Source organism: Notamacropus eugenii, chromosome 2 (assembly GCF_028372415.1).
Source record: "Notamacropus eugenii isolate mMacEug1 chromosome 2, mMacEug1.pri_v2, whole genome shotgun sequence".
Classification (NCBI taxonomy): domain Eukaryota; kingdom Metazoa; phylum Chordata; class Mammalia; order Diprotodontia; family Macropodidae; genus Notamacropus; species Notamacropus eugenii.
The window spans coordinates 85,801,757-85,814,600 of record NC_092873.1 but is presented as its reverse complement, the minus strand read 5'-3'; the positions used below and the strand labels follow the sequence as shown (position 1 = coordinate 85,814,600).

Below are 12,844 nucleotides of genomic sequence, written 5' to 3'. Positions count from 1 at the left end.
GGAGGGACAGAAGAAACTAGTGATGAACCCCCTTACTAAGGCTGACTTACCCTTTTTCCATGTCTCTGCTTCACAGCTCCACATGAGGAAGAGACCCCTGCTCCCACCGTGCCAGCTACTGAGCCCCCTGAGCCCCCAGAGAAGCCTGAACTTGAGGAACTGACAGTGACAGAGGCCACCCCAGACTCCCTGAAGCTCTCCTGGACCATCTCCCAGGGAGAATTTGATTACTTCACAGTCCAGTACAAAGACACAGATGGGAGACCCCAAATAGTACGTGTTCAGGGAGACCAGAATGAGGTCGTTATCTCTGAGCTGGAGCCTGACCACAGATACAAGATGAACCTCTATGGTTACCATGATGGGCAGCGTGTGGGGCCAGTCTCTATCACTGGCAAAACTGGTAAGTGAGGGACAATAGAATCATCAAGGATGAGGCTCAGAATGATGACTTCTTTGTCTCCCAATGAGTTGTCCTCCAGCCTCTATGTCCTGGTCCCTTAAAACCACCATGACCAGTTGGATTCCTCACTTAAAAGGTCAAAATCCATAGATCCTCTAGCACTCAGTGGAAAATGAAAGCAGATCATGGGAGAACCAGAACCTTCACTGGTCACACCTTTGCTCAGAGCTGTCTTCTTGTGACCACCCTCAGCTCCATCTTGACAGTTCTAGGTGTTCATGTGTCTTAGACACTGCTTTTGATCATACAGGACTCCTCAGGATCCAATGTAAAGATTTTAATTAAGGCTATTCAGTGACTTACTGTAGACCATAAAATCGAGACATGAGATAGAGAAATTCCTTTTGATTTCTGCAGAGATTAAATCCTTGAAAGAAGAACAGGGTGGAGGGTCACTATTTGTGTTTGTCTTTCATTCTTGAAGAGGACCATGACATCAAGATGATGACATGATTTGCAGTTGACTTTGATTTGAGTGAGGGAGGGCTGTGCAAGGTCACCAGCCTCACTTTCTTCTCCTCAGGGTTACTATTAATGAAATCCCCAAATCCAATTTGTCTTCCTTGTGTGTTTCTCCTCACAGTTCCATATGAAGAAGAGACCCCTGTTCCCACAGTGCCAGCTACTGAGCCTCCTGAGCCCCCAGAGAAGCCTGAACTTGAGGAACTGACAGTGACAGAGGCCACCCCAGACTCCCTGAAGCTCTTCTGGACCATCTCCCAGGGAGAATTTGATTACTTCACAATCCAGTACAAAGACACAGATGGGAGACCCCAGATAGTACGTGTTGAAGGAGACCAGAATGAGGTCACTATCTCTGAGCTGGAGCCTGACCACAGATACAAGATGAATCTCTATGGTTACCATGATGGACAGCGTGTGGGGCCAGTCTCTGTCACTGGCAAAACTGGTAAGTGAGGGACAATAGAGTCATCAAGGATGAGACTCAGAATGATGACCTCTGTTTCTCTCATTGGGTTGGCCTCCTCTGTCTATGTTCTGGGCCCTTGAAACTGTTTCATGAGACCAGTTTGATTCTTCACCTAAGGGGTCAAACTCCACAGATTCTCTAGCACTTAATGGAAAATGAAAGCAGATCATGGGAGAACCAGAACCATCACTGTTCTCTGCTTTGCTCAGGCCTATCTTCTTGTGACCACCCTCAGTTCCATCTTGGGAGCTCTGGATGTTCATGTGTCTCAGACATTGTTTATGATCATTCAGGACTCCTCAGGGTCCAATGTAAAGATTTTAATTAAGACTATTCTGTGACTTGACTGTAGACCACAAAATCTAGACATGAGAAGGAGAAATTCCTTTCAACTTCTGTAGACAGTAAATCCTTGAAATTAGAACTGGGTGGAGGGTCATTATTAATGAAATTCAGAAGACTAATTTATCTTCACATTGTGTTTCTCCTCACAGTTCCATATGAAGAAGAGACCCCTGTTCCTACAGTGCCAGCTACTGAGGCCCCTGAGCCCCTAGAGAAGCCTGAACTTGGGGAACTGACAGTGACAGGGGTCACCCCAGACTCCCTGAAGCTCTCCTGGACCATCTCCCAGGGAGAATTTGATTACTTCACAATCCAATACAAAAACACAGATGGGAGACCCCAGATTATTCGTGTTGAGAGAGACCAGAATGAGGTCACTATCTCTGAGCTGGAGCCTGACCGCAGATACAAGATGAACCTCTATGGTTTCCATAATGGACAGCGTGTGGGCCCAGTCTCTGTCATTGGCAAAACTGGTAAGTGAGAGACAATAGAGTCATCAAGACAGTGAGACCCTATTTCCTTCCCATTGGTCTGTATCTGTAAGTCCTTTGAAATATGACCAATATACCTATCACCTCTTCCTACATCCCTTGTCTCTTGCCACAATTCCCATTTTTCCTCTTCCTACATATTTAATGAGCGTGACATGTGCTCTGGAGCTGAGTGGAAAAAGGACCAGATCACTAGGTTGACATGTCTACTCTACTGACTTCTCTGGTCCATTATCTTCTACATCTTATGGAAATCTTAACATGCTCAGTTATTCAGAATGCATTTTGAGACACTGGTCAAGCATGACTCACCATGTTCCAATGGAAAGGGTGCCATAGAGTACATCCTATGAATTAAATGAAGGCATTCCTTATACTCCTGGAACACACTTGAGGAACAAAGATGCCCTGCTCACAAGGGACAGAGGAAGGTGAACCCCTTCTTATGACTGACTTACCCTTTCTCCATGTCTCCCCTTCCCAGCTCCACATGAGGAAGAGACCCCTGCTACTGAGGCTCCTGAGCCCCCAGAGAAGCCTGAACTTGGAGAGCTGACAGTAACAGAGGCCACCCCAGACTCCCTGAAGCTCTCCTGGACCATCTCCCAGGGAGAATTTGATTACTTCACAATCCAGTACAAAGACACAGATGGGAGACCCCAGATTATACGTGTTGAGGGAGACCAGAATGAGGTCACTATCTCTGAACTGGAGCCTGATCACAGATACAAGATGAACCTCTATGGTTTCCATAATGGACAGCGTGTGGGCCCAGTCTCTGTCATTGGCAAAACTGGTAAGTGAGGGACAATAGAGTCATCAAGGATGAGATTCCAGTGAGACTCTATTTCCTTCCCATTGGTCTGTCTCTGTAAGTCCTTTGAAATATGGCCAATATACCTATCACCTCTTCCTTACACCCCTTGTCTCTTGCCACAATTCCCATTTTTCCTCTTCCTACCTATTTAATGAGCATGACAAGTACTCTGGAGCTGAATGGGAAAAGTACCAGATCACTAGACTGACTTGTCTACTCTACTGACTTCTCTGGTCCATTATCTTCTACATCTTATGGAAGTCTGAACATGCTCAGTTATTCAGAATGCATGTTGAGACACTGATCAAGCATGACTCACCACGTTCCAATGGAAAGGCTGCCGTAGAGTACATCCTAAGAATTAAATGAAGGCATTCCTTACACTCCTGGAACACACTTGAGGAACAAAGATGCCCTGCTCACAAGGGACAGAGGAAGGTGAACCCCTTCTTATGACTGACTTACCCTTTCTCCATGTCTCCCCTTCCCAGCCCCACATGAGGAAGAGACCCCTGCTACTGAGGCTCCTGAGCCCCCAGAGAAGCCTGAACTTGGAGAGCTGACAGTGACAGAGGCCACCCCAGACTCCCTGAAGCTCTCCTGGACCATCTCCCAGGGAGAATTTGATTACTTCACAATCCAGTACAAAGACACAGATGGGAGACCCCAGATTATACGTGTTGAGGGAGACCAGAATGAGGTCACTATCTCTGAGCTGGAGCCTGACAACAGATACAAGATGAACCTCTATGGTTTCCATAATGGACAGCGTGTGGGCCCAGTCTCTGTCACTGGCAAAACTGGTAAGTGAGGGACAATAGAGTCATCAAGGATGAGGCTGAGAATGATGACCTCTATGTGTCCCATTGGGTTGGCCTCCTGTCTCTGTGTCCTGGACCCTTGAAACTACTGTGACCAGTTTGATTCCTCAAATCCTCTAGCATTCAATGAAAAATGAAAACATGCTGAGAGAACCAGAACCTTCACTGTTCCCTCCTTCGCAGGGCCTATCTTCTTTTGACCACCCTCAGATCCACCTTGGGAGCTCTGGATGTTCATGTCTCAGACACTGCTTTTGATCATACAGGACTCCTCAGGGTCCAATGTAAAGATTTCAGTTAAGGCTATTCAGTGTATGACTGTAGACCACAAAATCTAGACATAAGATGGGAGAGATTCCTTTCAACTTCTACAGACAGTAAATCCTTGCAATTAGAACTGGGTGGAGGGTCATTATTAGTGAAATTCAGAAGTCTAATTTATCTTCTTATTGTGTTTCTCCTCACAGTCCCACATGAGGAAGAGACCCCTGCTCCCACAATGCCAGCTACTGAGGCTCCTGAGCCCCCAGAGAAGCCTGAACTTGGGGAGCTGACAGTGACAGATGCCACTCCAGACTCCTTGAAGCTCTCCTGGACCATCTCCCAGGGAGAGTTTGATTACTTCACAATCCAGTACAAAGACACAAATGGGAGACCCCAGATTGTGCGTGTTGGGGGAGACCAGAATGAGGTCACTATCTCTGAGCTGGAACCTGACCACAGATACAAGATGAATCTCTATGGTTACCATGATGGACAGCGTGTAGGGCCAGTCTCTGTCACTGGCAAAACTGGTAAGGATGAGGCTGAAAATGATGACCTCTTTGTGTCCCATTGGGTTGGCCCCCTGTCTCTGTGTCCTGGATCCTTGAAACTACTGTGACCAGTTTGATTCCTCAAATCCTCTAGCACTCAGTGAAAAATGAAAGCAGATGCTGAGAGAATCAGAACCTTCACTGTTCACTCCTTTGCAGGGCCTATCTTCTTTTGACCACCCTCAGATCCACCTTGGGAGCTCTGGATGTTCATGTCTCAGACACTGCTTTTGATCACACAGGACTCCTCAGGGTCCAATGTAAAGATTTCAGTTAAGGCTATTCAGTGAATGACTGTAGACCACAAAATCTAGACATAAGATGGGAGAGATTCCTTTCAACTTCTACAGAGAGTAAATCCTTGCAATTAGAACTGGGTGGAGGGTCATTATTAGTGAAATTCAGAAGTCTAATTTATCTTCTTATTGTGTTTCTCCTCACAGTCCCACATGAGGAAGAGACCCCTGCTCCCACAATGCCAGCTACTGAGGCTCCTGAGCCCCCAGAGAAGCCTGAACTTGGGGAGCTGACAGTGACAGATGCCACTCCAGACTCCTTGAAGCTCTCCTGGACCATCTCCCAGGGAGAGTTTGATTACTTCACAATCCAGTACAAAGACTCTGATGGGAGACCTCAGATTGTGCGTGTTGGGGGAGACCAGAAAGAGGTCACTATCTCTGAGCTGGAACCTGACCACAGATACAAGATGAATCTCTATGGTTACCATGATGGACAGCGTGTAGGGCCAGTCTCTGTCACTAGCAAAACTGGTAAGTGAGGGACAATAGAAAATTAAGAGTGAGGCTCAGAATGATGACCTTGTCTCCCATTGGGTGAGCCTCCTATCTCTGTGTCCTGGATCCTTGAAACTACTGTGATTCTTCTCACTAAGATGTCAGACTTTACCAATTCTCTGGCACTTAGCAAAAAAATGAAAACAGGTTGTAGAAGAGCCAGAGCCTCCGCTGTTCTCTCCTTTGCTGAGACCTGTCTACTTGTGACTGCTCTCAGTTCCATCCTGGGAGTACTGGATAGTTACATTGTCACTTAATCAATCAATAAGCATTTATCAAGCACATGCTGTCCCCAGCACTGTTCTAAGTTCTGAGGATACTAAGAAAGACAAAATAATTAGTTCTCAGGAAGCTCACAATCTCATGGGGAATACATGGAAATAACTAGGTACAAATAAGCTACCTAGACCAGATATATAATAGATAAGTAACTGAGGGAAAGTACTAGAATTAAGGGGGAATTAAGGAAGGCTTCATATAGTAGCTAGGATTTAACCTGGGACTTGAAGGAAGCCAAGAGGCAGAGATGAAATGGGAGAGAATTCCAGGTATGAGGTGAAGCCATTGAAAATGCCCAAAGTTGGGAGATGAATTATCTTTTAAGGGGAGCACCAAGGACACCAGTGTCACTGGGTTGCAGAGTACTAAGCAGAGGGGAGGCGTAGGATGTAAAAAATCTGGAAACATCACAAAGGACTCTGTTAGAGAGGACTTTGAAGGCCAAACAGAAAGATTTATATTTGATCCTGGAGGTGATAGGCAGCCAACAGAGTTGATTGTGGTGGGGAAGAGGGGACGGGGCAGGGTAAGGGTGGGGGGGTGATGTACTGGTTAATTATTAATAATTGAGAGAACAATCTAAGTAATATAATTCATTAGCAAAAGAGGCATAATAAATGGGTTAGTGGACTCCTTAGTCAGTTTTCATCATCATTATCATTATTAATTCAGCAGAAAGACATAATCCGACTTGAGCTTTAGGGAGGTCACTTTGACAGCTGAGTGGAGAATGAACTATAGTGAGAGAGGCTTGAGGCAGGGAGACCAAGCAGTGGCTGTTACAATAGTGTAGACAAAATGATGAGGATGTGTATGAGGATGGGGGCAGTGTCAGAAGAGAAGGGGGTATCTAGTAGAGATATTATGAAGGCAAAAATCAACAGGCCTTGCCAATTGATTGGCTATGGGAGGTGGGAGGGAAATAATATGTTTATATTATAATATAGTGTTATTTATATATAATAACATATGTTATATGCTATATAATTATATAACAATTATACATAATTGTGCGAATAGTTAACAAATAATAATAATTAATAAATTTGTAAGTTAAAGACCCCTAGGTTTTGAGTCTAGGTGATTGAGAAGATGATTATAGTAATATGGAAGTTAGGAAGAGGGGAAGGTTTGGGGGAAAATGTATTATGCAGAGTTTAGCTTTGGATCTATTGAGTTTAAGATGTCCATGGGTCAGTCAGTTCCTAATGTCTAATAGGTGATGCAAAACTGGAAGTCAGGAGAAAGTTTAGGGGTGATAGGTAGATCTGAGAGTCCTCTACATAGAAATAATATTGAGTCCATCGGAGCTGATGAGATCACCAAGTGAAATAATATACAGGGAGAAGAGAAGAGGGCTCAGGACAGTTTTGAGGGGGATATCTCCCCCAAGGTCAGTGGGTATGACCTGGAGGAAATTCTGGGAAGGAGGACTAAGAGAGACCCACCAGATGATTAGGAAGGGAACAAAGATGTGAAAACCTAGAGAGGAGAGAGCATCACAAAGAAGAGGATGATCACCAGGGTCAAAGGCTACAGAGGGCTCAAGAAGGATGAGGATTTAGAAAAGGCCATTAGATTTGAAAATTAAGAGATAGTAATTTTGGGAGAGCAGTTTCAGTTGAATAAGGAGTTAGGAAGAGTGTAGAGAGTTACATATAGAGTGAGAGGAAAGGAAGTTGAGGCACCTATTGAAGATGGCCTTCTTAAGGAGTTTAGCCACCAAAAAAATCAGAAAGATATGAGATGATAATGAAGATGGATGGATCAAATGAAAGTTTTTTTGAGGGTGGGGAAGATATGGACAAGTTTGTAGACAGTAAGGAAGCAGCCGGTAGACAAGGAGGGACTGAAGATATGTGAGAGACTGGCAGTGATAGGGAATGTAGTTTCCTGGAGAAGCTGGGATGGAATGAGATCACCTGTACAAGCAAAATGGTTCTCTTTGGTAATGAAAATGACTACCTCTTCATGTAAAATGGGATGAAGGTTGAGATACTGTCAGAAGGAATATGGAAGATGTGATTTGAGGAGGAAGGAAGATGAGGAAGGTTTTGGTAAATAGCCTCCATTTTTTTCCCCAGCACAATAAGATGCAAAGTTCTCAGCTGAAAAAGTTGGGAAAGGAGGTATGGGAGGTATGAGAAGGGGATCACTATGGTGAGGGGGATACTGAGTCAATTACTTTTAATTAAATGGGAATCCTCAGATTCCCATGTAAAGATTATAATTAATGTCATGCTGTGACTGGTGATAAAACCCCAAATTTTAAGAATGAGATGATACTATTAATAATAATCATATTTGTATAGCACTTTAATGTTTCTAAAGTTCCTTACATCTGATATCTCATTTGATCTTCACAGTAGCCCTGGGGGATAGGTACTATAAGTCATTTCCATTTCACAGATGAGGTCACTGAAACTTAGAGACATTAGGTGAATTGCCCAGGATGACACAGCTTAATGTCTGAGGCAATGTTTGACCTCAAGTCTTTGCAATTTTAACTCCAACATTCTGTCTACTTCAAAACCAAACTGACGTGTATAGACTAGAGCAGCTCCTTTTCACTTCTGGATGAGGAGCAGGAGGTCACTGCCAGTGAAATCCTCAATTCCCCAATTTATTTTCTTTTTGGGTTCCTCCTTACAGCCCGACATGAGGAAGAGATACCTGCTCCCACAATGTCAGCTACTGAGGCTCCTGAGCCCCCAGAGAAGCCTGAACTTGGGGAGCTAACAGTAACAGAGGCCACCCCAGACTTCCTGAAGCTCTCCTGGACCATCTCCCAGGGAGAGTTTGATTACTTCACAATCCAGTACAAAGACACAGATGGGAGACCCCAGATAGTACGTGTTGGGGGAGACCAGAACGAGGTCTCTATCTCTGAGCTGGAGCCTGACCACAAATACAAGATGAATCTCTACGGTTACCATGATGGGCAGCGTGTGGGGCCAGTCTCTGTCACTGGCAAAACTGGTAAGTGAGGGGCAATAGAGTCATCAAGGATGAGATCCAGAATGATGACCTCTTTGTCTCCCATTGGGCTGGCCTCCTGTCTCTATGTCTTTGGCCCTTGAAACTACCGTGACCAGTTTGATTCCTCACTTAAGGGGTCAAACTCCCCAGATTCTCTGGCACTCAGTGGAAAATGAAAACAGATCATGGCAGAATGAGAACATTCACTGTTCACTCCTTTTTCAGGCCTATCTTCTTGTGAACACCCTCAGCTCCATCTTGGGAGTTCTAGGTGTTCTCATGTGTCTTAGACACTGCTTTTGATCATGCAGGAGTCCTCAGGGCCCAATGTAAAGATTTTAATTAAGGCTGTTCTATATCTGACTGGACACCACACAATCTAGACATGAGGTGAAGAAATTCCTTTTGACTTCTGCAAAGATTAAATCCTTGAAAAAAGAATGAGGTGGAGGGCCACTATTAATGAAATCCCCAAATCTAATTTATCTTACTGTGTTTCTTCTCACAGCCCCACATGAGGAAGAGACTCCTATTCCTACAGTGCCAGCTACTGAGGCTCCTGAGCCCCCAGAGAAGCCTGAACTTGGAGAGCTGACAGTGACAGGGGCCACCCCAGACTCCCTGAAGCTCTCCTGGACCATCTCCCAGGGAGAATTTGATTACTTCACAATCCAGTACAAAGACACAGATGGGAGACCCCAGATAGTACGTGTTGAAGGAGACCAGAATGAGGTCACTATCTCTGAGCTGGAGCCTGACCACAGATACAAGATGAATCTCTATGGTTACCATGATGGACAGCGTATAGGCCCAGTCTCTGTCACCGGCAAAACTGGTGAGGATGAGGCTCAGAATGATGACCTCTCTGTCTCCCACTGGGTCAGCCTCCTGTCTCTGTGTTCTGGTCCCTTGAAACTACCATGACCAATTTGATTCCTCACATAAGGGGTCAAACTCCACAGATCCTTTAGCACTCAGTGGAAAATGAAAACAGATCATGGCAGAACAAGAACCTTCACTGATCACTCCTTTGTTCAGACCTATCTTCTTATGAACACCCTTAGCTCCATCTTGGAAGTTCTAGGTGTTCATGTGTCTTAGACACTGCTTTTGATCATACAGGAGTCCTCAGGGCCCAATGTAAAGATTTTAACTAAGGCTAGTCTGGGAATGACTGAAGACCACAAAATCCAGACATGAGATGGAGAAATTCCTTTTGCCCTCTGTAGAGAGTAAATCCTTGAAACAAGAATTGTCACTATTAATGAAATCACCAAATCCAATCTTTCCTATTGTGTTTCTTCTCACAGCTGCATATGAGGAAGAGACCCCTGCTACTGAGGCTCCTGAGCCCCCAGAGAAGCCTGAACTTGGGGAGCTGACAGTGACAGAGGCCACCCCAGACTCCCTGAAGCTCTTCTGGACCATCTCCCAGGGAGAGTTTGATTACTTCACAATCCAGTACAAAGACACAGATGGGAGACCCCAAATAGTACGTGTTGAAGGAGACCAGAATGAGGTCACTATCTCTGAGCTGGAGCCTGACCACAGATACAAGATGAATCTCTATGGTTACCATGATGGGCAGCGTGTGGGGCCAGTCTCTGTCACTGGCAAAACTGGTAAGTGAGGGACAATAGAGTCATCAAGGATGAAACCCAGTCTCTGTCACTGGCAAAAGTGGTAAGGATGAGGCTCAGAATGATGACCTCTTTGTGTCCCATTGGGTTGGCCTCCTGTCTCTATGTCTTTGGCCCTTGAAACTACCATGACCAATTTGATTCCTCACTTAAGGGGTCAAACTCCCCAGATTCTCTGGCACTCAGTGGAAAATGAAGGCAGATCATGGCAGAATGAGAACCTTCACTATTCACTCCTTTGCAGGCCTATCTTCTTGTGAACACCCTCAGCTCCATCTTGGGAGTTCTAGGTGTTCTTGTATCTCAGACACTGCTTTTGATCATGCAGGAGTCCTCAGGGTCCAATGTAAAGATTTTAACTAAGGCTATTCTGGGAATGACTATAGACCACAAAATCGAGACATGACATGGAGAAATTCCTTGTGCCTTCTGTAGACAGTAAATCCTTGAAAAAAGAATGGGGTGGAGGGCCACTATTAATGAAATCCCCAAATCTAATTTATCTTACTGTGCTTCTTCTCACAGCCCCACATGAGGAAGAGACCCCTATTCCTACAGTGCCAGCTACTGAGGCTCCTGAGCCCCCAGAGAAGCCTGAACTTGGGGAGCTGACAGTGACAGATGCCACTCCAGACTCCTTGAAGCTCTTCTGGACCATCTCCCAGGGAGAGTTTGATTACTTCACAATCCAGTACAAAGACACAAATGGGAGACCCCAGATAGTACGTGTTCAGGAAGACCAGAATGAGGTCACTATCTCTGAGCTGGAACCTGACCACAGATACAAAATGAATCTCTATGGTTACCATGATGGGCGGCGTGTGGGGCCAGTCTCTGTCACTGGCAAAACTGGTAAGGATGAGGCTCAGAATGATGACCTCTTTGTCTCCCATTGGGTTGGCCTCCTGTCTCTGTGTCCTTAGCCTTTGAAACTACCATGACCAATTTGATTCCTCACCTAAGGGATCAAACTCCCCAGATTCTCTATCACTTAATGGAAAATGAAAGCCAATCATGGCAGAACAAGAAACTTCACTGTTCACTCCTTTTTCAGGCCTATCTTCTTGTGAACACCCTCAGCTCCATCTTGGGAGTTCTAGGTGTTCATGTATCTTAGACACTGCTTTTGATCATGCAGGACTCCTTAGGGTCCAATGTAAAGATTTTAACTAAGGCTATTCTGGGAATGACTATAGACCACAAAATCGAGACATGACATGGAGAAATTCCTTGTGCCTTCTGTAGACAGTAAATCCTTGAAAAAAGAATGGGGTGGAGGGCCACTATTGATGAAATCCCCAAATCTAATTTATCTTACTGTGCTTCTTCTCACAGCCCCACATGAGGAAGAGACCCCTATTCCTACAGTGCCAGCTACTGAGGCTCCTGAGCCCCCAGAGAAGCCTGAACTTGGAGAGCTGACAGTGACAGGGGCCACCCCAGACTCCCTGAAGCTCTCCTGGACCATCTCCCAGGGAGAGTTTGATTACTTCACAATCCAGTACAAAGACACAAATGGGAGACCCCAGATAGTACGTGTTCAGGAAGACCAGAATGAGGTCACTATCTCTGAGCTGGAACCTGACCACAGATACAAGATGAACCTCTATGGTTTCTATAATGGACAGCGTGTGGGGCCAGTCTCTGTCACTGGCAAAACTGGTAAGGATAAGGCTGAAAATGATGACCTCTTTGTGTCCCATTGGGTTGGCCCCCTGTCTCTGTGTCCTGGATCCTTGAAACTACTGTGACCAGTTTGATTCCTCAAATCCTCTAGCACTCAGTGAAAAATGAAAGCAGATGCTGAGAGAATCAGAACCTTCACTGTTCACTCCTTTGCAGGGCCTATCTTCTTTTGACTACCCTCAGATCCACCTTGGGAGCTCTGGATGTTCATGTCTCAGACACTGCTTTTGATCACACAGGACTCCTCAGGGTCCAATGTAAAGATTTCAGTTAAGGCTATTCAGTGAATGACTGTAGACCACAAAATCTAGACATAAGATGGGAGAGATTCCTTTCAACTTCTACAGACAGTAAATCCTTGCAATTAGAACTGGGTGGAGGGTCATTATTAGTGAAATTCAGAAGTCTAATTTATCTTCTTATTGTGTTTCTCCTCACAGTCCCACATGAGGAAGAGACCCCTGCTCCCACAATGCCAGCTACTGAGGCTCCTGAGCCCCCAGAGAAGCCTGAACTTGGGGAGCTGACAGTGACAGATGCCACTCCAGACTCCTTGAAGCTCTCCTGGACCATCTCCCAGGGAGAGTTTGATTACTTCACAATCCAGTACAAAGACACAGATGGGAGACCCCAGATTGTGCGTGTTGGGGGAGACCAGAATGAGGTCACTATCTCTGAGCTGGAACCTGACCACAGATACAAGATGAATCTCTATGGTTACCATGATGGACAGCGTGTAGGGCCAGTCTCTGTCACTGGCAAAACTGGTAAGGATGAGGC

At 45.3% G+C, this 12,844-nt stretch overlaps 1 protein-coding gene across 4 annotated transcripts in view; it reads left to right on the top strand.

Moving 5' to 3' along the window:
- The window catches only part of TNXB (tenascin XB), a 69,298-nt gene that overhangs the window by 37,038 nt on the left and 19,416 nt on the right, over nucleotides 1–12,844 (top strand). For 2 of the 4 annotated variants that reach the window (XM_072637568.1, XM_072637572.1), the window contains 13 exons: nucleotides 77–403; nucleotides 1,047–1,373; nucleotides 1,889–2,215; nucleotides 2,718–3,029; nucleotides 3,542–3,853; nucleotides 4,339–4,665; nucleotides 5,130–5,456; nucleotides 8,412–8,738; nucleotides 9,247–9,573; nucleotides 10,049–10,360; nucleotides 10,904–11,230; nucleotides 11,714–12,040; nucleotides 12,505–12,831. In XM_072637568.1, coding sequence (XP_072493669.1) covers nucleotides 77–403; nucleotides 1,047–1,373; nucleotides 1,889–2,215; nucleotides 2,718–3,029; nucleotides 3,542–3,853; nucleotides 4,339–4,665; nucleotides 5,130–5,456; nucleotides 8,412–8,738; nucleotides 9,247–9,573; nucleotides 10,049–10,360; nucleotides 10,904–11,230; nucleotides 11,714–12,040; nucleotides 12,505–12,831 — 4,206 coding nt within the window. The remainder of the gene's footprint in view (nucleotides 1–76; nucleotides 404–1,046; nucleotides 1,374–1,888; nucleotides 2,216–2,717; nucleotides 3,030–3,541; nucleotides 3,854–4,338; nucleotides 4,666–5,129; nucleotides 5,457–8,411; nucleotides 8,739–9,246; nucleotides 9,574–10,048; nucleotides 10,361–10,903; nucleotides 11,231–11,713; nucleotides 12,041–12,504; nucleotides 12,832–12,844) is intronic. The other 2 variants (XM_072637571.1, XM_072637569.1) reach the window with 2 other exon arrangements.